At 26.0% G+C, this 26,063-nt stretch overlaps 1 protein-coding gene across 1 annotated transcript; it reads right to left on the reverse strand.

Moving 5' to 3' along the window:
- Positions 1-4,139: 4,139 nt before the first annotated feature.
- LOC132923073 (serine/threonine-protein kinase Nek8) lies at positions 4,140-9,633 on the reverse strand. Its single transcript, XM_060986879.1, has 17 exons — positions 9,386-9,633; positions 9,126-9,226; positions 8,673-8,840; positions 8,459-8,588; positions 7,780-7,936; positions 7,512-7,697; positions 7,173-7,311; positions 6,977-7,105; positions 6,711-6,913; positions 6,511-6,626; positions 6,288-6,405; positions 6,069-6,196; positions 5,798-5,933; positions 5,571-5,736; positions 4,766-4,984; positions 4,628-4,705; positions 4,140-4,549 (listed from the first exon to the last, which is right to left on the reverse strand). Exons 1-17 carry the CDS (start codon positions 9,537-9,539, stop codon positions 4,355-4,357), a joined length of 2,523 nt encoding a protein of 840 aa, XP_060842862.1. The 5' UTR covers positions 9,540-9,633; the 3' UTR covers positions 4,140-4,354.
- Between the last annotated feature and the right edge of the window lie 16,430 nt (positions 9,634-26,063).

Genomic DNA, 26,063 nt, shown 5'->3' on the forward strand with positions numbered 1-26,063 from the left:
TAATTTAAATCTAACTATTATTGCTGTGGTCTTTTATTTATTATTACATTATTATATGTTATTAGAATACCTGAATTAAACACTTATAAGTCCATACAAGATAATTCACAACAATTTTAAAAGAAGCAAATAAATAAATTTGCATATATCGTATTTTGTTAATAATTACTGGAAGAAAATAATTATAAATTGCCAAATACTAAAAAAAAGAAGTGTTATAATCCTTCTTTGACTCACGATTCTTCATCGCCTTAATTTCTTAAACATTAATATATTAATATTGTTAGTATACTCTTTGTTGTTCAAGAATATGATATGTTTACATAGCACGTTTATATTAATTGTGGTCTTCCGAGCAGACCTTATCCACACGATGCAATTCATGTGAATACAAGTCAACTAATAATTATAATCATGAAAGCGAAATTGTATTTCAAACGAAACTTAAAAGGCAATTATGTTAAAATACTAAACTTAATTTGAAATTTAATTTAGTTACACTACGCAGCATTTAATTACACGACTAGCCTAGATAATTAAAAATGCTATTCTATACAAAAAATAATTATATAATGGCAAAAAGTTACAAGTCTCTACGATTAAGATTGTTTAATAATTAAAATATTTATTTTTTCATTTAAATATCTGAATTGTTAAAATTATAACATTTATAACTTCAAATGTTTTTTTTTTAAAGAATGGCACTTAATAGTACTTTTGATGTTCTTAAATTCGTGTTAAACCAACTTTTGAAGCATCTTTTCTTAGCATTTATAGAAAACATTAAAACTTCAACAAATTAAGCAATTAAAATTCCTATAAATAATTTAATATCAGTCAAAATATTTTGAAAATTGCATTATGTTTAGAAAATCATAATTTATTTAAATAATAATAGAATTCTCCATGTTTATACATTTATTATTTTTTTAATAATAAATCAATAACAAATACACAAATTTCGTTTGAGGACAAAATGTCATTCTATGTCTATATTTTATCAAATTTGGTCAAAATGGTCACTTTAACAACTCATTGTTTTACGCTAACTTTGGTAAGCTTATTTTGGATTTAATAGGTTTTAAAAAATAAATTAAAAAACTAAAGTTTAATAACTCAAAATAATTTTAAAATTAAACCAGAAAAATGCAAATATACATAGTTTTTGAATAGGTAATTCAAGTAGGCAGGTACTCAATTATAACAAAAATAAAAATCAATTTTGTAGAAACCTTGTTTTGCATCCTATAATAATATTTTTAAATATTTTAAATATAATATATTTAAATTGTTTTGTTTATCATATTTTATCATAAAATGTTCAAAAGCAATAATTTTTCAATGTTTATCGATCGCCATTTTAGCGGAAAACAGAAATCTCCACTAACGAGTACGATTTACGTTTTGAAAAGCCACGCCTATATTGATGAATTACGTTATATATAATTATATATATTTTTTTCATTATGAATAATTAGTTTAAATTACAGATTTGTTTTTGTATTTATTTATATGTTGGTAAAATGCTTTGGGTGTGTCGGGTATAATTAGAAAAATAAATTAGTAATATGTGGATTCCGTGTGACTGAAATTGCCAATTAATTCGAGAATTACTTAAAGGAACGCGTTTGGTTCTTGCCTATCGTCCCTCGCGTAAGTACGTTGATAATAATTATAACATTTACATATTAAAATGAATGAAGATCCTGGATGGAACACAATATGAAGTCCCCCACAATTCGTATCACCTGTTGCTTGTATTATAAGTGAATAATTGTTATACTCATTTACTAATACATTTTGGTTAAGTAGGACCAGGGTTTTGGACAATATAAAGTAAGTGCCAATAAAAATAACCTAACCTAACATATGTATAAAATAACTATACAGCCAAAAAGACAATATATATTTCATGCACAACTTAAGATTACCGTATTAAATTGTATATTTAATTTTTTTATATTTCACATTTTTTACAAATTAACGTTGGCAATAATGCAATAAATAATTATTAAATATGTGTTGCTATTATATTGACATAAAATGTATTTTTTCAAAATATCATACGAAGTGATTCTTTTATCATGAACCACTTATGATTTAAAAAAACTATTTACATTTTTTTAAATATTTTTTTTTTATAATTTACAGTTGAAATAAAACAAAATTAAAAAAAATTGTATATTTTATTATATTTATTTTTAGTTTTTTTCGTTTTGAATGACAACATATATTTTTAATTTAATATTGTAAAGCAGACTATTTTTTTGGAATAATTCAATTTATACAAATCGAAATTTGGACAATTATATTTGAATTATAAGTAAATAATTTAGAGGTTTAGCGAGCAGTGTGGAGTGGTATAGGTACTGGGGTACGTCGCATGATGTTGGCTTACCACTTCGCTCACCTAAACTTTGAATACTTATAATTGGGATTATATAGCATTAACTAAATATTAGAGAATACTGATAAAAATAGTGGAGTGAGCTATACATTTGTTTTATTCACAAGGAACTCCTATTATACAGTTTTATAATATTGCTGTTTTTTGTTGATATGTAAGTATAACATAATGCTTTATTTTGTATTTTATATAAATTTCGTTTTTAGCAAACGAAAAATAGTAGACAATTTTTTCATTAGGAAAAATACCTACATTTTCATTTCGTGTTAATAAATTATAACTTTTTAGATTAGATTGTCATTTGTAAAGTCATTAAATTAGTAACTGGTGTATGGTTCGAGGTCTACTGGTCTGAGACTTAAAGATTGAAGAGTAAGGCATAAATTACGGTGCCTTGGGGTACACCTGCTTTTATTTTTGATTGATAATTAATATTAATATTTTTTTGAAATAAACACTATACAATAAAAACAATATATTGAATTACCATGTTCAAATAGAGCCGTATTTTTATGTAAGTTGAATTATCCTTTTTATTTATAACTCTATAAATACATATTATGATTATTTACATTATTTTTTTTTGTCAAAAATTTTAATGTTGTTTAAAATTAAACAATTATTTCTTAAATGTTTTTACATAACATAATTTATATGTAATTATATTTTTGAACTCCTGGGTCCCCACGCGAGTCATCTCAGTGGGGCCCAGTATTCATATATGAAATTAAATTAAATAAACAAATAAATAAATAAATAGATGCTTTTGTTTTAAACGTTTATGTGTTATATAAAATTTTAGATTATTCTATATGAAAAATATTATTATTAAGAGAATACAAACTGTAGAGGAGATTTTTATTTAGAGCCGTAAGAAATTCGAATTTTGAAATTGTTATTAATTAGTTGAATAATCAAATGATAAAAAGTAAAAAAAAATTCGTTAATTTACCATGATATTTTGGACAATTAGAGTACAATATAAAAAATTGGGCTTCATAGGATTCTAGAAAATTTGTCTTTTACGACTTTTATAATAAGAATTTTTAATGTAAAACTCTTCAATAAGCCGTATTACTTGTAGTACGAAACCATTTTTATATTTTTGTTAAAATACGTTAAATTACGTCTTACATCTTGTGTCTGTAATAAATAGCAGCTTTCGATATACCGTGCGTATACCCCACCTCTTGTGCTTAACAACCACAAAACTGACAGTACTATACCATATAGGTGAAAACAGGTTTGCTGTCGCAGCAGTACATAGCTTGTAATGTATAAGTTATAAATAGCTAGACATGGAATTAATTATATTGGCGATGAATATTATTTAATTTTGTACGATTTATAAATTGTATAGGGTATTATTGCCTTATTGGTATCAAATACGTACTTTAAACTACTTAGAGTTTTTACTTTCTAAGTAAGAAATCAAATCATAATATGTAGAACTTCGAGCTTTAAGTTTTCTGTATAATTTAAAAATAAATAAAAATCTCAAGACAACCAAACTAACTTAACACGTTTAGTGGCCATTGATACTGGCGATCGAACATTCAACACAAGTTATTTTTTCATACAATATCAATGCTATATATTACACGATTGATAATCAAATATTTGTATATACATAAATTATAAACATTAAGATAAATATAATTATTATTTATTACTCACTTAAATTAATCATTGTAAGTACATTATTAATATACCCATTAATATATTTTTAGTAAAAAAAACTATAAAGTAATTAAATAGTATGCTTTATTAACTATTCAAGCATTTAAACTTTCAAGCTAAATTTTATAAACGTTATAAACTGATTAAATAGGAAACATAATATAATATAATGATTAACCTATTTTATTAAGTGTCAATATTAATAAGTGGATACTCAAAAAAAAAAAATAATATTTTTAAACATGAAATGTTTATTTAAAAAAAAAATTAACTATTAACCCTTAAAAATGTATCAACAGTTATCATTAAGTTATGACCAACTGCTTGAAGTGAATTAAGTACCAATAACTGGCCCTTATCAATTTGTTCATCAGTGGCATATAATCCAAGTATCACTTTCGGCCTAGCAATGACTTCTGAAGTAAACATTGAAGTCATTTGAGTGAGGGCTTTGGTGTCCATCTATAATAAATGAAATATGAACAAAAAATAAAATAAAATATATATTAAATTATTTGAATTGTGTAAAATTAAACTTACTGAAAAGCGTGTACCGCAAAACACTACAGCATTGTCGTCTGTACCAATTAATGTATATGTTGGTCCACAGTCGATAATCTGAGAATTATTACATTTGATCCATTATGTCTTATAAAATTTTAGTCAAATAGTAATTACTTGTGCTTTGCTGTAACCAGGCAACTGGAGTAGATTCGGCTTGTTTTGAGATACACGCAATTTCCCTCGTTGGGAATAAATGTTACTTCCCCAAATAACCACGTGACCTTGTGCGGTTATAGCGGCACTGTGGCACTCACCGAAACACACATAAGTAACTCGTAATCCTTCTAAGAATTTTATTTTTGTAAATAAACTTTCAAACGGCACTTCTTTAAACTAAAAAATACATTAAACGTTAAAATTTAAAACCAATTAAAGTATCCGAATTATTCATGTAAATGTGTGTTATATACATATAATATAATACTATATAATACGTTGTTATCTTTTCTTATAAAATGTATAGGCATTTATAACTATCACATGCGATTGAAAAAAATCAACGAGATATTTAAATAAAACACAAAATAATAAGTAATATTTTTTAATTAAACTATTGTTTTAAGTTAGTTTAGATAAACTAATAGATATAGACTGTGGTTATTTTTCGATTTCCCTTTAGAAATAATTCTAACGATACCAAAAATGATTATTGTAAAATTGTCCGGGTAATATTATATATATATTATTATATATATTATTATGTGCATGATAAAAATGTCCTTATTAAGTTTTTTTTTTAATCACTATAATACCAAATTAAATACGTGTTACCATTTTAAACATACTATTACTAGGTACTATGTTTAAGTACTAGTCAACGGGAACAACAATTAGTATTGTCGACACTTCAAAAAAGGTTAATATTATAATGAATTGAGAAAAAAAATGTATTATATTGTAATACAAAACATATTATTACTTTGAGTTTAAATAAAGACGGTCGGTTCAGACCAAGTTTATTGCATTTATTCAGTCCACACGCATACACGTTTTGATTGTCCGTAATTACAGCAGTGCATTCGGGACCACATTGGATTGATGCGATTTCCTCGTTGAAAGGCCAATTGACCAAAATCGGAAAACAACTAAATATAACGAACGGAAATGAACGGATGGTGTTCAAGACGTAAGAAACGTCGTACTTACCAGTCTTGTAAGTTTCCCAGTCCTAGTTGCCCGTGATTTCCACGACCCCAAGTGTAAAGTTGACCTTCATTCGTCAATACCGCTAAGTGATAGTTGCCACAAGACATTTTCACTACGTCTACTTTTAATAAAAAGTCTGTCGAACAGAACGAATTTAATTAGTATTTATGACGATACAATGGTTTTATCAGTACTACCAGTTTTTTTTATTATTATTATTATTATTATGAAATTATTACATAAATTACATTATAATGCAATCGTAACTTGCCTATAAGTTTTGGTCTAGAAACGTTATTCCAATCGCCGTGGCCGAGAGCGCCATATTTACCGTCACCGGTGGTCATCACGAGACCTGTGCTACTAACAAAAACACTAAAGTGTTGCCCTGCTCCGACTCTATTGAAATTCAATTTAATTTAATAATATTATATAACAATAAATGCATGATTTAAAAAAAAAATGAAAATAAATATTTCTATTATTTAACTGGGTAATGTGCTTATCCAATAACGAGACGACGCATTGCGGATCGTTTTTCCATGGCGTTTCTTCGCCGTGACCCAACTGTCCGTGTTTGTCTTCACCCCAAGTGAAAATTGAGTAATCTGCGAACAGAAATCATCAAGTTGTATACGAATGAATACGATTCATGATTGAATAACAAAAAAAAAAAATTATTAAAATATTAAAAAATATGTATTTGGATTTACCACTCGTAAGAGCAACGAAATGTGTTTGACTCACTGCAAGCTGTACGATTTGGACTCTAAACGGTAATTGGACTGGTGTCAAATTTGTTGGAGACGAAAACTGATATACTACTGATCTGTTTAATAATACAATATTTGTTCAAGAAAAACCCTCAAATATAAACAAAAATACAATACATATTGTTTCTATATACAGCAACCTGTTTAGTAAATCGTCGTTACTCAATTCAAGTTCACTGCTTTCTTGGATCCAATTGGAATCGGTTATAAAATCAATGAAATCTGGTACTGTTTCAACTAAATAATTAGCATCGGGTCTTCGAAGCGGATCTTTTTGCAGTAAATCATTCACTAGTTTTTTTAAATTTAATGAATAACATAATGGTATTGGTGCAAAATTTTCCTAAAAAGGTTAAATAAAAAAAAAATATTATTCTATGATAAAAATATTTTACAGTAAATTTACTTTTGTTATAAAATGAATTAACGCTGGTAAATTGGAAGCATCAAAAGTACGTTGAAGACTCGTCATCTCGTATAATATACAACCTAATGCCCAAATATCTGATTTTTGATCATATTGTTTACCCTCGCACTATATAAATTAATAAAACGTAATACATTTAAAATGAAAATTTATTTAGAAATTGTTATATACTTACCATTTCTGGACTTATGTAATATGGTGTTCCAACTACTGTTAACGCTTGTAACTTCGTAGTCATTATTTTTGAAATACCAAAATCACCTAACTTCACTTTACGTTTTTTTGTCAGAAAAACATTTGTTGTCTTTAAATCCCTAAAACAAACACACACTATTTCACACTTAAATATAATTACCTGTAAGTAATTGTTTTAACTTTTAATTATTTTTTACCCATCTATATAAATACAAACACAGATAAATGTAATGTTTATATTTCTTTATTATACTTGACAGTTGACAATCTTTATTTTTATAACATTTAATGTGTATAGATAGACTGTAATTATTATTACCTATGTAAAATATTACGTTGATGAATGCATTGAATCGCTTCAGACATTTGTAAAAACATTTCTAAAATTTGTCTTTCGGGTAATAAATTAGAATTACGACCAATCAAATACTCTGCTAGAGTCCCACCATCTGCATATTCCATTTCAATCATGAGAACACCATCCATTTCAAAACTCCCATAGTAGCTATATAAATTTAATTAAAAAAAAAAAAAAATTAATAAAAATTTTAATTTAAAACGATTGTCTCGATTTTAAAATGTTTAACCTTATTATATAGGGATGATTGAGTAACGATAAGACTTTCGCTTCGTTCAAAGCAAGCTGTCTCTCTTGTGCAGTCATATCTAACATGTTGATCTGCTTAATCACTACTAAATTATTTTTATTTGTGTTTCGATATAAAGTCGCCACCCCAAACGCTCCTATAATCATATATCAATATCAAATGTTATCAGATTTCGAATAATTTTTATATATTAAGAGGGCGTTACACCCGAATGTGTTGTCTCTGTCTTACAAGTACGTAACATAGCAAATTTACGCTCAGCAGATCACGTTTAGCTCCGTCAGTATAAAAATTAGAGTGAAACTTGATGGTAAGAACATTATCTGTTTTATATGTTGATTTTTTACGATAGTTCAATTTCTTAGCAAGTTATGCGTATATAACATGGCGTAAATTAAAAATGCTCATAACTCACTTAAAAACTTAATAATCGTAAAAAACCAACATTCAAACACAGATCATTTTCTTACCATCAAGATTCATAATAGGTCGATTCATTCTAATATTTAAACTAACGGAGCTAAACGTGATCGGCTGAGCATAAATGTACTTGTACTATGTTACGTACTTGTAAGACGGAGACAACACATGCAGGTGTTACGGCCTCTTAAGCTAAGATATTTACGTATATGACTTGCTCAAATAATTTTTCCCTCACCTTTGCCAACAGTTCGAATTCGTTGATAACCGTCTAAAGCAGTTTTGGTAGGTCGTATATCGGATGAACTAAAATATAATTCGCCATTATATTCTTCTCCCATTAAATCCGGCCATATGCCTACGTCGCACTATAATGTTTCCAAGCAGAATACGGAGGACAAATAATACTACAATGAGATAAAAAGGTGAAAATAATAATAAAATAAAAATACCTGAGTCAATTGCCGCAGAGTTAAGCACAGTTGGTACTTTACACAATTCGAAGCCAAACGGCTATTGAAAAAGTCTAGTCTCGATGATCCTCGATGACAATAATCCGCCAATGACTTCAGAAAATAATTTATATCTGGATCTTCAATTAAACTATCTCCATTTAGGACCTATTATTATTGAATCGTACACAAACTATTATTACTAATTATTAAACACTTTAATTTTATAAAACAAAATATTTTTTTTTATGTATACATTAGAATATATTATTAATTGCAATACTTAATTACGTATTAATTTTACACGTTGTGAATTATATAGTTTTATTATTTCGATGGAATTTTTTATTACAAAATTTTAATCTATTGAATAATCTATTATAAAGAGAATATTTTTGATAATTTTTTTTCCATGTTTAGTATGTATTTATTAGCTTAATTACGGTTGCATACTTTTTCGTTTGTAGAACAAATATAGAATTGTGTTTCATCTGAATGCACAAGAATAGCAATACTTTTCACTTTTCGATGCTGCATTTTGTCATCTACTTTTGCTGTGAAAATAAATAAATATCTAAAACATTTTACAGTTTATAGTTTATCGATAATAGTATATTATTTATTTGTTAATAAGTTAAATTCAAAAAATAGCTCTTGGAAGTCGAAAGTGTACTTTATTGTTGTAACCGTTCTGTATAATAACATGTACGTACAAATAATGTCGTCTAGCGATGATGTATCGTAGTTATATCTCACAACAAATACACCAGGTAAGGTATTTTTGACCGCCGTCGTGAATTCCGGTGCTCGGTTAGAAACTATCAATAAGCGATTGGATTTCACACCGTAATATAGATTATAGTCCATAGTTGCAGTAATATTAATATTATGTACACGTTAAGCCAAAACGGTTAACGCGGAGAAAATTATTCCGACTAACTGAACACTGAACGGTGTTTTTGAACCCGTGTGGTTTGTATTATATATATATACGATCTCATTGTATGTTGCCTTAAACGTTACTAAGGCAACTGATCGAAAAAAAAAATAATAATAACACGCACCCAACCTTTGCTGTGGCTTAAAACCATTTGAATGGTGTCCTAAATTAAAAAAAAAAAATAATAATAATAATGATAATGATAAAAAAAACGGACAGGTCATTGTGGTTATTTTAGAATATCGATTAGGTTTAGGTTAGTGGTCACCGATTATGGCCAAACTAGATTTTATATAGGTAAACATCGCCAACATGGTCAGGATAGAGTATAACTTGACTATAATATAGATGAAACATAAATCGAGAAATCATTATATTACTATATCGACTGATAAAATAAATTGGTTTAAATATGTGTGATAGATTTTAACTTCTATTTATAAAAAAAAAAATGAAAAAATTCTCCTATATCTTAGTAAAATTTTCTAAAAAAAAATTAATTTATAGTTACAAAAAGAACAGTACCTACTATAGACATATATTATTTCATAAACATTTATAATCTAATATTTACATTAACGATTGAAATATGTTTAGCGTACAACTTAAATATTTAACTTGTACAATATATTTTTGAAATGATCAAAAGCTTATTCTTTTTTAATATTTTTGTGTTTAAATTATTTTTTTTTTTTGAATAATTTATAACTTTAACTAAAATTGTATTTTGAAATATAAAAATAATAGTATTACCTATGTGGCTATGTGTAAAAATTCTACTTTTTCTTTTATATCTTATGAAAATTCCAGTGAATTTCTCGATAAATTGCATATTACTATATTCGCGTATGTAATCTAACCTAAGAGTTAATTAAAAAAGCTTTGTATGATAACCAATTTGTATTATATAATTTTACTTGTGATAATTAAATGATTGATTTGTCCCGCATTTAAATTTGCCACAATAATACAGTATTTTCAACTAGCTGATCATGTTTACAACTATTGCTACCTAAACCTAGTAAGCACTTAGATATAACTGAAAAGACGTAGTTTTAAAATGGCACACAATGAATTTATAGCTTATAAGTAAATAATACTATACCTTTAAAAATCACAAATCTCTATACTTAAAATAAAATTCAAGTTAATGAATAATATTTTAATAGTAAAACAATAACGTATTATTTAAATTGAAAAAAAAGATAATAATTTATCAAATTGCATACGCTCTCTTGTGTTAAGAATGAGAATCTAAAATATATACTACAAGGGACACAGAGGTCGCGCGTAATGCTACCATACTGTTACCTATCTAAAATAGTATTTTTAGATTTCGAATGAAGATATTAAAAATGCATTGTTTCCAAAACGATAGTTTTATCGTGATTATTAAACTATTTATGAAATATTTTCCGGGACAACGCACGATCAAAAAGTTTTATGACACACTAGTACGGATAGAAAATTGAGAATAAACGAAACCTTAAGCAGATCATTTGGCATAATGGTTTCTTTAAGCGTAAAAAAAATCTATTTTGACCAACATTTCTATTTTATCTGCGATAGAAAATCTGTTTACATATTATTTTATGTTAGCAAAATATTATCATAAAGATAAAATAAACTGGAAATAAACTATATCAGAACATCTAACTTAGATATTTATATTAAATTTGTTATTCAATAAAATTGTACACGATAATTTAATATCATACGTATAGGAAAATACTGTCGACTTATAAATGTATACAATTTCATATGGTGTGAATATTTTGTTAGAATATTATTACTTCTCTAAAGTTATCTCAAAATGTATTTACCGTCTTATAAATTTGATTATAAATTATTAATGCCTCTTTAATTTAGAGACTAAAACTTGACTATTAAAATATGTCGGATACACAGACATAGAATTTATTTATGATATACATTCAGTTATAAATTCAATTTGGTAAAATCTTTGATTTATTTAGAATTTATCAAACAATATAATATATAACGTTATTTTTATTCATTTCTAGCAACAGCATCCATGAGATTTAGTTTCAAGTGAGCTAATTATCACTATCCCACGTGTTTACCTCAAGTTAGATTGGTGCAATTTAAAAAAAAATGTTGATAAGCTTGAACAAATGTCACATGTATGGATATCAGTACATACTAATAACGAACGATTTTTGCGTATACTTTTAATGTATACATATTTAATATTTTAACATAACACATACACCTAAGAACTGAGCATTCTAAAACGTCACTACTCATTATTTACCATGTCATAACATAGATCAATATATATTTTGTAAGTAGACAGTGTACTATGGTGTACTATGATAATTAATGGCATAGATTGTCACTCGACCACACGAGTTTCTACAGGTAATATATAATATGTGTGTCCAATAAGCAGCAATAGCTGGCAGCAGATCTTTCAAAACTTATAAATGTACTAAATATTGACTTATTTACGAATACCGACTATACTTCAAGTCGAAATGAGACTTACGTACTAATCAAAATAGATATAATAAACATTATTTTTGATCCGAATTATTAAGAAAACTAACATTTTTTTTTTTTTTGAATTTCACGATCTAAATATAAGTGCCTATATATGTTAATAGAAATTGCATTGAGATATTTTATTCACAGTTTGAGATAGAAACAAAAATGTCAAAAATAAATTCAAATGGACTACCTTCGTGGAATCACGCTGTGTGTCGAGTTTGATCCTCTTTCATATTTATTTTTCATAGTGTCATTTAAATATTTAATATTTTACTTATAAATCCTCTTGGTGTCACGATTTATTCTTAATTTTGAAACTCGTACTATAACATAAAACAAACATTATATTATTTACACATAGTGATATACTTAAACGGTACGAGATTTGCATAACTCATGAGTGTACTTTTAATTTTTGTTCTCAACAAGTTATTAATGGTGATTAATTTAATACCATTATAATATAAACATATGTGTTTTCCGTATAGGCATTAGACGTCAAAAAGTAAAAAGTAAAGAGTATTTTTTAATAATACCTAACTGCTATTATTTATTACAATAAATTCATTAACTTGACATTAGTTTTATACATATATCGCCAATAGTAACAATAACTATAATAACCGTAGTTGTATGTATAAACAGTAAATACTGAATTATATTAATGGTTATTGGCATTTTACTACTATGGTTTGTTTACATAAAACAAAGCATATTAATACAACTATTGTGTTATAATACTACAGTTAACTGAATAATTATAAACGGTTAGAGATTGCTAATTTGCTTTGTATAAGTATTAAGTACAAATAATAATAGTAATTTGTATAATTATAGCTTTAAACTGTAACAATATTAAAATATAATATAATATAAAATGCATATTTTTACATTCCATTACTCAAAATTAGTTCATCATCTATAAAAATCTTAAATAACACAAAACTTTTAAAAATAATTATATTTTAATCTGATTAATTACATTTTAAATAAATACATTTTCTTTCGCATGCACTTATAATTTTACATTTTTACTTTGCTTATTTAAAAATTATTAATTCGCGTATTTTTCCACATCATAATCTTTGTTCAAAACTCTAAATATGACTTAGAATATTGAAAACGAAATTAAAAATACCTAATAAATAATTCAACCAGATTTAAACATTAACACTGATCGTATAAAAATCTAAACACGTAAATTAATAATAATGACATGTCACAAAAAAATTATTTTTTTACCTCATTGCTAATGGCTAATGATATTTACTTTATTAAAATGATTGAGATAAGTAAATTCTATAAATTACCACAGAAAACTTGACTTTATTTTAATAACATATTACTTTACATATTTAAAATATAAACACCGAGAAACTCAATTCTACTAAGTATATTTTGATTTTTTGAGTGTATCAAGTTTGTCACTATTGAGTAGGTCATTGTTAAATTTGAATTTTATGATAAATCGTGTGATTGTAGCTCGACATATATATCTGTATTATAGTTTGTCTTATTTTTATAGCATATATTATTTATAATTTGTATTAGCATATAAATTTGATATGTGAACTTAATTTTCTCCAACACATCATACTTATAAGTCAATCCGACGGACCGTGTTAAGACACCGTGTGAGTTGGATCATGTATTCATGCCACAAATAGTTAATAGACTAGAAGTAGTATAAATACATTTTTCTGATGAAGACAAAATTCACATATTATAAGCATACATAATGCTTTTTAAATAAAAGAAAAATAAATTGTTGTTTTTAATTTATGTATTCTATTTTGTACAAAATTCAACTTAAAACAATTAAAAAAAAGAAATTGTGACCATATGATTTACATATTTATCCATAGCTAACTTATAAAGAATCTTCAAATAATACGTGATATATGTACTTAATAACAATAGAAGGTCAACGAATATTAAAAGCCTAGATTATAGAACATAGAAAATCTAAAAATGTTATGTTTTTTTAATGAAAGTGCATATTATTTATTGATCAATACAAGAAAAAAAAAAAAACTTTTTATATAACAAAAAAAAAAAATGTCAAAAATTAATATTGCGCAAAATTATCAACGAGACAGTGTATATGTTACAATATTTTCAAAAACCATTATATTACGTAAATTAATAAAACTCAGTGTTGTTAACACAGTATGGTACATTATATTATAATATTAAATATTGTTTTCTCAGACGCTTAGTTATTTGACTCTCCTGAACATTTCCATTTTTGTAACATACACCGATCTTATCGATAGGTTTTTTATATATTCCCGTTTTATTGCTATTTTTGTGTTGGTTTTCCAATTATTTAATAAAGTATTTCCAATTATTGACTCAATTTTTTTCTTCGAATCACCATCAAAAATGACAATTATAGCGAATGTTCTACTTTAAAACTCAACAATAGATATAAATATAATATTATGTACTGGAAGAACACACACGCCTTCCCAAAAGTCAGCATTGTAGAACCAACACATTCTTTGAACCCTTCAGAATTATTTTATTTAGAATATAGTGTATAAGTAGGTATATCATATAATATAATAACGTATATCTTCACATAGATGTTAGATGGAAATACATGTATTTTTACTCTTTCATTGATACCATTTTTATTTGATAAATTTCAAATAATATAAATTCATATCCTCTCATTCTTATCTTTGATTGGTTTTGGTGTGATGTAAAAAATTAATATAATATAATCACTGCTGTTAAAAACTATATTTTTTTACGTGACATTGAATATTTACAGACGAACCGCGTCAGCTATAATATTTTTTAATAACCATTATGTTTGTAAAAATATACATCTTATACATATTTACGGTTAATAATATTATGTCATGGATGTAATTTTTTTTGTCTAATGGGCGTATGATAGTTTACACAGGATTCTCGTGAAAACCAAATAGATAAATTTGATTCAAACATCAAGTAAATAAATATATTGCCAAAACACAGACCCGGGTAGTACATAAACAAATATTGAGACTTCTTCGCTAACGCCACAATCTACAAAATATAAAGGCTATGCAGTATATACACACACATTACACGTGGGTAACGCGGATAAATATACAACGCAATAACAAATCACGTTGGTAATCGATAATCTCAATTATGATTATCGAACGGAAAAGGCCAAATGTCAACTTGTACACGAAAACGGCTGTCGGTGGATACAATTTCTCGGAATCGCATTAAAAACCACAGCCACCGATGAACGATATTACTCGGCACAGCGCCGTGTAGGATACTATGTGGTCATTAACCACACGACCACACGATTCACTTGTATATCATTTGATCAACGAACATACCGGATGATATAATATGTGTAAGAATAGATGGTGCCTACTGCAGAATTAATTAAATCATAATAGAAACTTCCGAACGTTAGGAAAATCACGGGATCGTGCTTAACGTTTGTATCTGATCGATAACGACAATTTAGTAAACAGTAGTTATATGCACACTGTCCGTAAAAGTCGTGACATAATAATATGATACGATTATACCAGACATTTATGATGTATTCGCGGTGTGAACAAAGTGAATATTGATGAAATAAAATAATCGACATGTTACACAAATCACTTTGTTTTTAGAAAAACTATCTATGTGAAATTTTAATACGAATTTCTAAATTATAATCACGTCGTTTCACATCATTTTTTTTTCTTTTATCGACATTAATAAACGATTCTTGGTTGAAATATTTTATTATAAAATAAAATGAAAATGTTTGTTTAAAATAGATTTTGCTGTTAGTGCAGTGATTTTTTTAAACTTTTTTCTCGTAAACTGTTGGAAAACTATCTTTTTGATCACTTTAAAGGAATACACAAGCCATGAAATTTCCGTTTTAACTCATAACTTTGCTTTATTTAACATTAAAAATGTTGGGAACACGTTTATGCTATACAAAAAGGATTCTTGCGTATGGTATGGTTAAAATCATAAAACGGTCGAAAACGTGACAAAGACAATTCGCGGAATTTACTCAGAGGGTCACTTTGGTCACATTACATATATGTGGCTCGTCGATCTACACATATATATATATGGTAACACAATTTAATAGATATACAATAAAATATTTTAAGATTGCTGGTGACGAATGCTCCGTATCATTTCAGACCAGTCGTGATTGTTGCCTGTTTATTTCCTAAGCGACGTGAAAAAGGGTTGTCAGGGTGAGAGGCTTGGGTTATCAGTGTACGCTGGTGGCGTGAACGCTTCTCTATATATTATTATGCATTGGAAATATTAACGGGGCACTGTGTGCGAGAGAGATTTTTCGTTTAGTACCCACAACAGCAGAAAAAAAATTGAATTTTTGTAATAAAGAATATCTCGGTGATAAAAATGTGTCACAGTGGAAAATCATTATAATATAATTTTCATACCTCTGTATTATTATTATTCGTCAATATAATTTGATGGGACTAAACACCGTTATGAATATAATATCAGGGGTGTATTATAAAATATATTTTTAAATCGAATATACATAAATGATTGCATATTATTTCATTTTGTTCTTAACAATAAAATATTATTACGTATTGCGCATATTATCGATTTCGTCCTGTAGCTATATAAATATTGTATTTGATAAATATTATAATATAATTATCATTTTCTGTTCCTATTTTATAAGCTTTATTGTTGTGTTTTAGGTTTTTAAACATAAGTTTAAAGCACAGTGCAAATCCGCTGTGTCTGTCCTTCCGTTATTCTTGTTTATCATTACATAGTCACAATGTTTTATACGTATTAAGATACAATGTCTTATATTTTAAAAAAAATGGTACCAAAATATATAGGTTACCAAATTATTTTTATTATGTATAATATCTATTACAATAATATCCATATTATTATATAGTCAATTGCGTTGTATTAAAATACGTTTAGAAACTGAGAACTAAGCACGATAAAGTACCCGCAGAGTGAGCTATTTACTAGACTTGTTGTAATTTATAATGTATGATATGTATATTCCTAATTCATAATATTGTTGCGTGTCAACAACAGCCATGTTTTGTCAATATTGATGTCGAGATTTGGTTGATTAAAAACACATAAGAACTTTTTACTAAAAACTTATATTTAACTCAGTAATTTATTAATAAATAATTTAATAACATCCGAAAAGCTTACTAACACAAAAATAACGATCCTATTTGAATTTAGAACACGTCTAAAACTTTTCTGTTTCAGGATCCGTTATATGCACGATATTCCCGTATTCCCTTCCCAGAAACAATAGACGATCTTCCATCACTATGCAATTTATATTTTCGTAAATTATTATTATGTTTGCACGCATTAATTTTTGTAAGCATTATCTTATAATTTATTGATGCTCTATGCATTTTATAGTTAAGCGAAATATAACACATTGCGGATTATAGTTATAGTATTTATTATGATTATTGTTTACGGGTATAACTATCTAATATTTTTTTTAAAAGCTAAATACGACGTTTTATAGGTTCTTATCGTGTTTCTGTAATAATGTATAATTCCAATTTGATATACATTATATATAATGTTACGAGCAAACTTAACCCGTGTCAGGGCCAAGGTACGTAACAATATAATTTAATCAAAAAATATCATTAAATATTTTTTTTAAGCATTGTATTATGTAATTAAATGTGTACTGTTGCGATCGGTATCCTGAATTATTGGCATTTACTGAGTCAAAAACCGATCCGTATGTTCCATGACAAATTAGGTAGGTACCTCAACTATTTTTTGATAAACACCGTGTTCGTTGATAATTTTACTACCATCTAATTTAACACTTTTCATTCACAAAATGTATGATAATTTATATATATATATAATGTTATATTGTATTTTGACGGGTAATTTAATGGAAAACGAAATGACGTGAACCAAAACTATGGCTAGGGTGGTTGGGATGCGCCAGTTGGACCAAAACTCGTATTGTTGTTGACACAGCTATTTATTTTGTCGTGGTATGTTCTATATACAACTTAATCTTAGTCAGTACTTACCCAACTCTATGTCATAATATTATATATAATTAAAAGAGTTCATTGTTCATCTTTCCTGAATCCAATGACTCTCGTCGTGGCAATTATTATAAATGCTTTAAATACGAATCGTAATATTTTATTTATTGAATAGCATTCTTTTCACCAGACGTGTCACGTTAGTACCTTTTGGATGGTTATTTTTTATTTATTTTATTTACTAAATTAACTTAAGTTATTATAAATATATTATACTTAATTTAATGTGGAAACGATACGACCAAAAATAATATAACTCTTAATTTTACTAGTTCAGATATATGCACTGAAATAAACAGTATTATTTTAGATATTCCATAGCTATTAAACAATATATTTTTCCAAATAGTATTATAATTATAATTTCAATAATTATTTTATATTTTTGAAAATAATGCATAAATACATATAGTTATAGTATAATAATAAAATTGGTTTCCTACTTTTGTTTAAATAAATGGTGAGATTTATGGAGCATTCATTTAAAAGTCGATTATTATTATTATTAGGTACTTGTTTGATGTTACGTTATACAGAGGTTATAAAAAAAAAGGAAATATAATTGGTAGATTTCCATGGCTCAATGTACCTAAATAGGGTGTTAGTATAAATATACTATAATATAATATGATTGATGCTTTAATCGTACGCAAGATTTTACAATTGTAAATGGGGAGGGGGCTTGAAAATAAATAATTACTCAGTTGTCACATACTTTTTGGCTTAAAAATAAAATAGTTGGTTTTTTATTTCTTACTTAAATTAAGCATAAAATAAGCAAAACAATTTATGAAGCTAAATATAAAACTATCTGAATTTTGGCTTGCTTAAAAATGTTTGGATTGTTAATAACATCAGTTTAGTTGTAGTCATAAATTAAAGATTATCTATCTAGTATCTATAATCTATGATCGTAATCACAAACTAAGATACATTTAGGTAATATAATATCTTAGTTTGTGGCTGTATTAAATACAGGCTTTGAAATACTATATTAAACCATGGGTAGATTTAAAATAAAAAATAATAACACAAGCAATAAGGGGGGAAGGATTTAGCTTATTAGCCACCCCTTGCGTACGCCACTGTCAGATGCTATATAAAATCAATAGTAAATTCGTAAATTATAAAAACTCAATGATGGACATGGACCATGGACAAATTGAATATAATATTATTATATAACTTAAATTTAAATATAAATTGGTAAACATAGAAATATTTTTCAGACATATTTTTAGTGTTATTATTTTGACGTATGAACTATGGTTTAAAATATGTTTAAGAAAAATACCGTTTTTCTACTAAACATTTTTTTTCTAACAGTAAGTCGGTAAATTCTATTATCTATTCTAATAATCTGTTTTTTTAATAAGAATTATAAGAGTTACTAAAGTATGCAAACAGCTAAATTAAAATTAAAATTAACAGGCCATTGAGACCAAATCGTGAAGAGGAAACGATTTTAATATATATATATATATATATATGTACATAATATTTATTCAGCGTGAAGCAACTCTGAAATTTTAACTATTAAAAAATGTCGCTAAAATATATCGCATTGTTTATGTAATATATTTATTATTTATACTGTTCTGATAAATATTTCTTTATTACTTAATAGTTAAATTATCTTAATGAAATTCAAATTTTTAATTTAATCAAAATAAAGGTTTTTTTAAAATATTATTATTGTCGAGACCAGATAATAAAAACCCATACAATATACTCTCTATAAAAACCAAATATTTGGATAAGATAAAATAAATATTGAAATTTGAATTCTTATCTACATAAAGAAAAATACCAAATTATATGTTTTCATATTTTTAGATTCTATGTGAAACTATGATGTATATTATATTGATTTTACAGTGATATATGTTTTTTCTGTCAGTCATCATTTAACCTTTTGGGAAATAAAAATACTTTGATTTTCAAAAATGTAGGTAGTTTCTCATAAAAATATTGTTCTAGTTAGTACCTTAAGGAGGTTAAAATTTAAAACTCCCAGAACTTTTTTTATAACTAAAAAAATTAAAAAGTAAGAAAAAACAGGAATTTTTTCTCAAACCCAATTTTTGACAAAATCTAATTTGTTTTTTTTTCTAAGAAAAATAAATAACTGTAAATATTTAAAACTATCACTAAATGTTTATATGATAATTTTAATTATACGATAACATTTTTAAAAATTTTTTAACTTTTTTTGAGTAATGTGATTTCTATATATGACATATTTTAAAACTTATTTTTAGTTTTTTGTCTATAAATATCGATAAAAAAATATTTGCCGTGTAAAAATTAATGTAATACAAATTCCCCAAAAAACTCTTACATGTCTTTGTATTCAAATTTTGATGAAATTACTTATTTAAACAATTAATAAGTAATAACAATGTTAAATATATTGTTATATTTTAAAACTATTACCGTAATAACTTATAACTTTTATATTATTATGAATGTAATAATACGCAATGGAATTTTTGATTTATTTTAAGGTATTATTTATTTTTACAGTCTTACGATATTTACCGAAAGCTGTTGTTACGATTTTAAGTAGATATAATGTGGTTTAAATAAGTTTAATTATAAAAATTAAACATTAATAATATAATGAATGCAATATTCTTGAAAATAATATCAACCTACCGTAATATTAAAAAGTAAATTAAATGACTTGAATAACTCAATCGTTTTTCGTTATAAATTATATTACATTGTTGAATTTAACGATCGATATCAACACACCCAAAACAGTTATGCACTCGATGCTTAATGCATAGGAGATCAGCTCCCTCTCGATTACCTTTTCTTAAATTAAAAACATGTACATAAATATACTAAAAAAAAAAACACACATATATATATATATATAATGTCTAAATTATGCTGCTACTTATTTAAGTTTACAGAAAGGTTTACAATATAAGAGTTAAAATTAAATCCTATATATACATATATAATATAAATGATATTAAATTTAACTCAAAAATAAATAAATTACTTAACAAGAAAATAACTTTTCAATTTTTAAATTAAAGGTTTGTAAAAGTTATATACTTAAATACAACAGGGTCACAAATATGTAGGTAAATTTGAAAAGTTTTTGTATACAATTATGTTTATAGGTTCTAATTTTATAATAATTTATAAAATATGGCTGGTTCGTAATATTATTTCATAAAATCATAATTATTATTATATTATGAGTATTTTTCGGTTAATCGTTAATAATATTTTAGTATGCTGCATCGGTTAATATAGCTGTGCCGTTTCGAATATAATTCTATACTTGATTATCCTAATCAATACAATGTCAAAACTAATAATTTATTATAATTGTTACCATAATTAATTATTACAGTATTATTATACAAAATTCGTTTACCTAGAACACCAATGCAAAATAAACGTCCCAAAATATGAACCACCAATTGTGTATCAAAATTGCTTATACAATGTACCGGATGTAAAAACTATAATAATTATACCTGTGTAATGGTAACACAATTACAATATTTATTTATTTATTATTATTTTTTTTTTTTAATAGCTTCCAATATCTAAATTAATTTATAATATTTATATTTTACTATTATAGTATACACATATAAATCCTAGACGGCTATACATGTGTATCATCCTACATTGATTATATATTATGACGGATTCTTACCATATAGGTGTAACTATATTTTAATTACTTGACAAAATGTATAATTCCTTCAACATACACATAATTGTGTGCCAAAGCAGTTTCCTTTCATCGCTTGTTTTGCGTATTGCTACCAGATCATAAATTAAGTAAAATATAATAATATATTAACATTTTATTTCAATATACGTTAAATTGTTCGAGTACAATAACAAAGTATCTTGTCTAATATTTTTAATATCTTAATCCTCTCATATTACCCTGTTAGTTATTAATCTGTCACTTTTCACTAAATCACAGGTTGTTGGTTGACAACGTTTTAATTGTTTTAAATGAACTATCAGAATGCAATGGAATAGCCGGGTAAATGTTAATATAGTAATATAACAGAAAAACAAATTATTAAATATATTTTATATATGAATAAAAAATATTTTAATATATTAAAGGATTAACCCTATGGCATTTTTTCAAATATTGAATTTAAATATAATAATATAATGGATAAAATTACTCAAAACCTAAACAATGTTAAAATTATTATAATATGAAAATAAATAAATAGAATTCTCAATTACAAAGATAAATTAAAGAAAATTAATTTAAAAAAATAAAATACAACATAACACATAAAATAATACAACAAATTCCCTTCTCCCACCTCAAAAAAAACTGATATTTAGCAATGAGTTTAAATAAATGTTAAAATCATTAATAAATAAAAAATATTAATAGTAAATAATAACAAAAAAACATTGTAGTTATGTAGTTTTAATAATTACCAAAACGTGATAAAAAGTGCAATAAACAAAATTAAAGTATAAACTGATAATAATAACGAAATTGATAATATAAAACGTTATTTCAAAAGCACTTTCCATTATCCCGTAGTAATATTTATGTGTTTTATTTCAAAAAATAGACTTACTTACAAATTTGATATATATATATATAATTATTATAAATAGATAAATTTTAAAAATAATAAAATATATACAATATATAGGTTATATAATTTTTAATTAAAATCTGCTAAAGGACGTACAAGTACTTGGCGATGGAGACTGTGGCTTATACGCGTTAAAAATGTATTAAAAAATGTAGGCATAAAAATAATTTTTAATAAACTTCTTAAACATTTAAATATACATATGAAACAGTCAGGTTATTAATTAGTAAATGAAGATTTATCAATGGTTTATGATCACTGCAATCTAAACCAACTAATAATTTTAAATTAAATTGATGTAAACAAAAAGCTAATTATATACCTTATTATAATAATGATAAGTACACGTACATTATTGGTATTATTGATATCTCGTGGGGGAGATTACTTATTCGTAGTGAATAATGTGGCGACGAAACGATGGCGGTGAAAAGTCCAGCAGCGAAAAATATACGGTGAATAGTCCGTTGGGTAAATGAACGCAGCTTTGGTGAAATGTTCTATAAAAAAGACCAATACTATTGTTATTCGAAATGTATGTTATAGATTATAATGTAAAATAAATTTTTTTTTTTTTTTTTATGTCACAATATTAAAGTTGATTAAAAACCTATCTATTTAAAAATGTGGACTGAAATCATACTGATTTTTAAGTGAAATGTTCTACATTTTAAATGAGCCGCCTCCAGCATTTCTTTATCCTGAATGACCACTGTATAATATAATAATATTGCACTCTAAGATGAAGTACAAATATAAAACAGGGTGATTTTTTAATGTAATTTTTTTTTCAATTATTAATGTTATTAGAAAACAATTTTGTTTAGATTATCTGAAATCGTTATAACCTGACGCATGTGCCTCAAAGCAAATGAAATCGACAAGAAAATCCGCAACTGAGAAAAACGTTCTAGTCAAAAATATTTTTTTTTTATTTTGCCATTTATTATTCACAAATTGTATCCAGGCACCGACCCTCTTGCGACCGCTATCCACAACACGCTTCTCTGTGCACTATCGATAAATATTATGAGCAGTATTTATTATATTATATATATTATAATAATATAATGCATAGTGTTCCGCATTCGGGCCATTTGACGATTTTTTGATTAATTACGATTTACGAGCATGTATATTCCAGTGTATAATATAATGGCATTTGTGACTGCTTCTGTATATTTTATTTATATTGACCTGGTATAAACGTACACATAATATATACAAATAGTATAAACGTATATCCTTAAAATAAATTATTGTTATTAAACGTGATAACTATACAAAGACTATTTAACGGACTTGTGAATAGTTTTATTTTTTATTCGTGTTTGAGGAAATCATTAGCACACCCGGCCACCCATTTTATTTATTAAAATCATTATACTTCATAATATTACATTATAACTTTATAACTACCTGTGTGAACTTCAACAAGCGACAATTAAAATACGAAACTTATTTGCGGTGTTTAGTATATTAGTACCTAGATAATAGTGTTTTGCGAAAATATTATATGACATATTGTGTAACTTAAAAGTAATAATAATATGAATTTAAATTAGAATATGTAATTCAATTGTTACGTTTCAGGTTAATTAAATAACACATTTTCAGGTTAATATATTATATTAACGTGAATAAAATATAATATTACAATCGTGGCTGTACAATAAAAACACTCGACGACGTGTATACAAATGAACGTTATACGCAAACAAAATATATACGTGTGCAAATGAACATACGTGAAAAATAATACAGTGGTAACACGGGAAAATAATTATTTAATTAGTAAAAAGCGTAAATCTGATAAAGAATTACAGAAAAATCATGTCGAGTACCAGTAACTTATTACATAATAGGGGCAAAACATGTAGTGGTTACGACGAAAATAAGCAGATATGAGACCATAGACATAGAGGCATCAAAGCAGTTTTAGAATGGGACCGTGAAAGGGAGAAGTTCCGGAAGAGTTTACTAGACATGTAGTAAGAGATTTTAAAACCGTGTAGGTGTGTAGTGTGTGAAAATGTAAGTAAATAATTCTAGACCGACAGAAGTAAAGAGGTGTAGTGATGGCAGTGAACACTTTTACAGAGATTCCAGTAAAGAGGAAGAAAAAAAAAACGAAAAAACTACCGGGACTAGACTTAGTTGTACTGATTTGAAAGGAATACTGGTGCTGTAGCGCTTCCGATATACATAAGTATAATACCGAGTAGTCGAGAACATTACCATCCGCGCGCCCTCACGAACGTTTTCAAAGTTGCCCTACCGGCATCGTGTCACATGTTTGATATTCATTTTTTTTTTCGTGAACTATTTGTAGCGTATGTTTTATGTATAAGTTATTGTTAGTCATATCAACGTAACTAGAGAATCGTTTTTATTACCCACATTGACAATATGATATCTAAAGGGCATTGTAAAGTAACTGTAATAATATAACTATTGTAATAAACTTTATTGAAGTCGTTTTACAGCTCGCAAACTTTGTCAGCGTACGAAGTTCATGTCCATGTTGGGAGCAAAATTTTTGTGGATATTTAGGAATACATTTATGTTGTTATATACACAGTTTGCGATATTAAAATTATGTTTTGGAAATAATATACTGATTATTATTCCTTATATTATCTTATTTCGAACGCATAATCACTCTAATGCAATTTGTATGAGACAACAAACAACCAACGTAAGTCAAACAACAAATAATACCTTTGCATGTATAAATATTAGAATTAACATAAATATTTTATAATATAAAAGTTTTTGTAATTTATTATGTATGATTTGTGTGAGTACGGTGTAGGCCAAAAATGAAACACTGCGCCGTTTGTTTGTTTTTTTTTGTTTACTGATATTTGCATAGTAATAAAAATAAAAACAGAAATACAATACATAATCTAATAGGGTTCTAGTTAAAATCGTGAAAAATAATCATTGAGAATAAAAACCATGATTTGTTATAACAGAGAAAAATAATTAAAGAACGAGATGATTGAAAACTGTTTAGGAAGCCAATGGTCATATTATGGCCCTATAGCACTCTAAAGGAGTAGCCAATAGTATACTATAGTAATTCTTATAACAGTAATAACAATAATATTAAAAAATAGGGAAATAATGAAACATTATAGTATAAAATGTTAGAATAACTATTATTTCATAATTAATGTTGTTTTTAATTTTAAGCTCAAGATAGTGGAATAATATTAAAGTAAGCGGTTGAGTCATTATCGGATCT

This window comes from Rhopalosiphum padi, chromosome 2, assembly GCF_020882245.1.
Source record: "Rhopalosiphum padi isolate XX-2018 chromosome 2, ASM2088224v1, whole genome shotgun sequence".
NCBI classification, from domain to species: Eukaryota; Metazoa; Arthropoda; class Insecta; order Hemiptera; family Aphididae; genus Rhopalosiphum; species Rhopalosiphum padi.

Coding starts and splice junctions, on each gene's coding strand:
- LOC132923073 (XM_060986879.1), bottom strand. CDS start 9,539: ATGGACTATAATCTATATTACGGTGTGAAATCCAATCGCTTATTGATA. Junction 8,841..9,125: donor TTTGTTCTACAAACGAAAAA/GTATGCAACCGT, acceptor CAATAATAATAG/GTCCTAAATGGAGATAGTTT. Junction 7,312..7,511: donor CAACGTAATATTTTACATAG/GTAATAATAATT, acceptor TGTTTGTTTTAG/GGATTTAAAGACAACAAATG.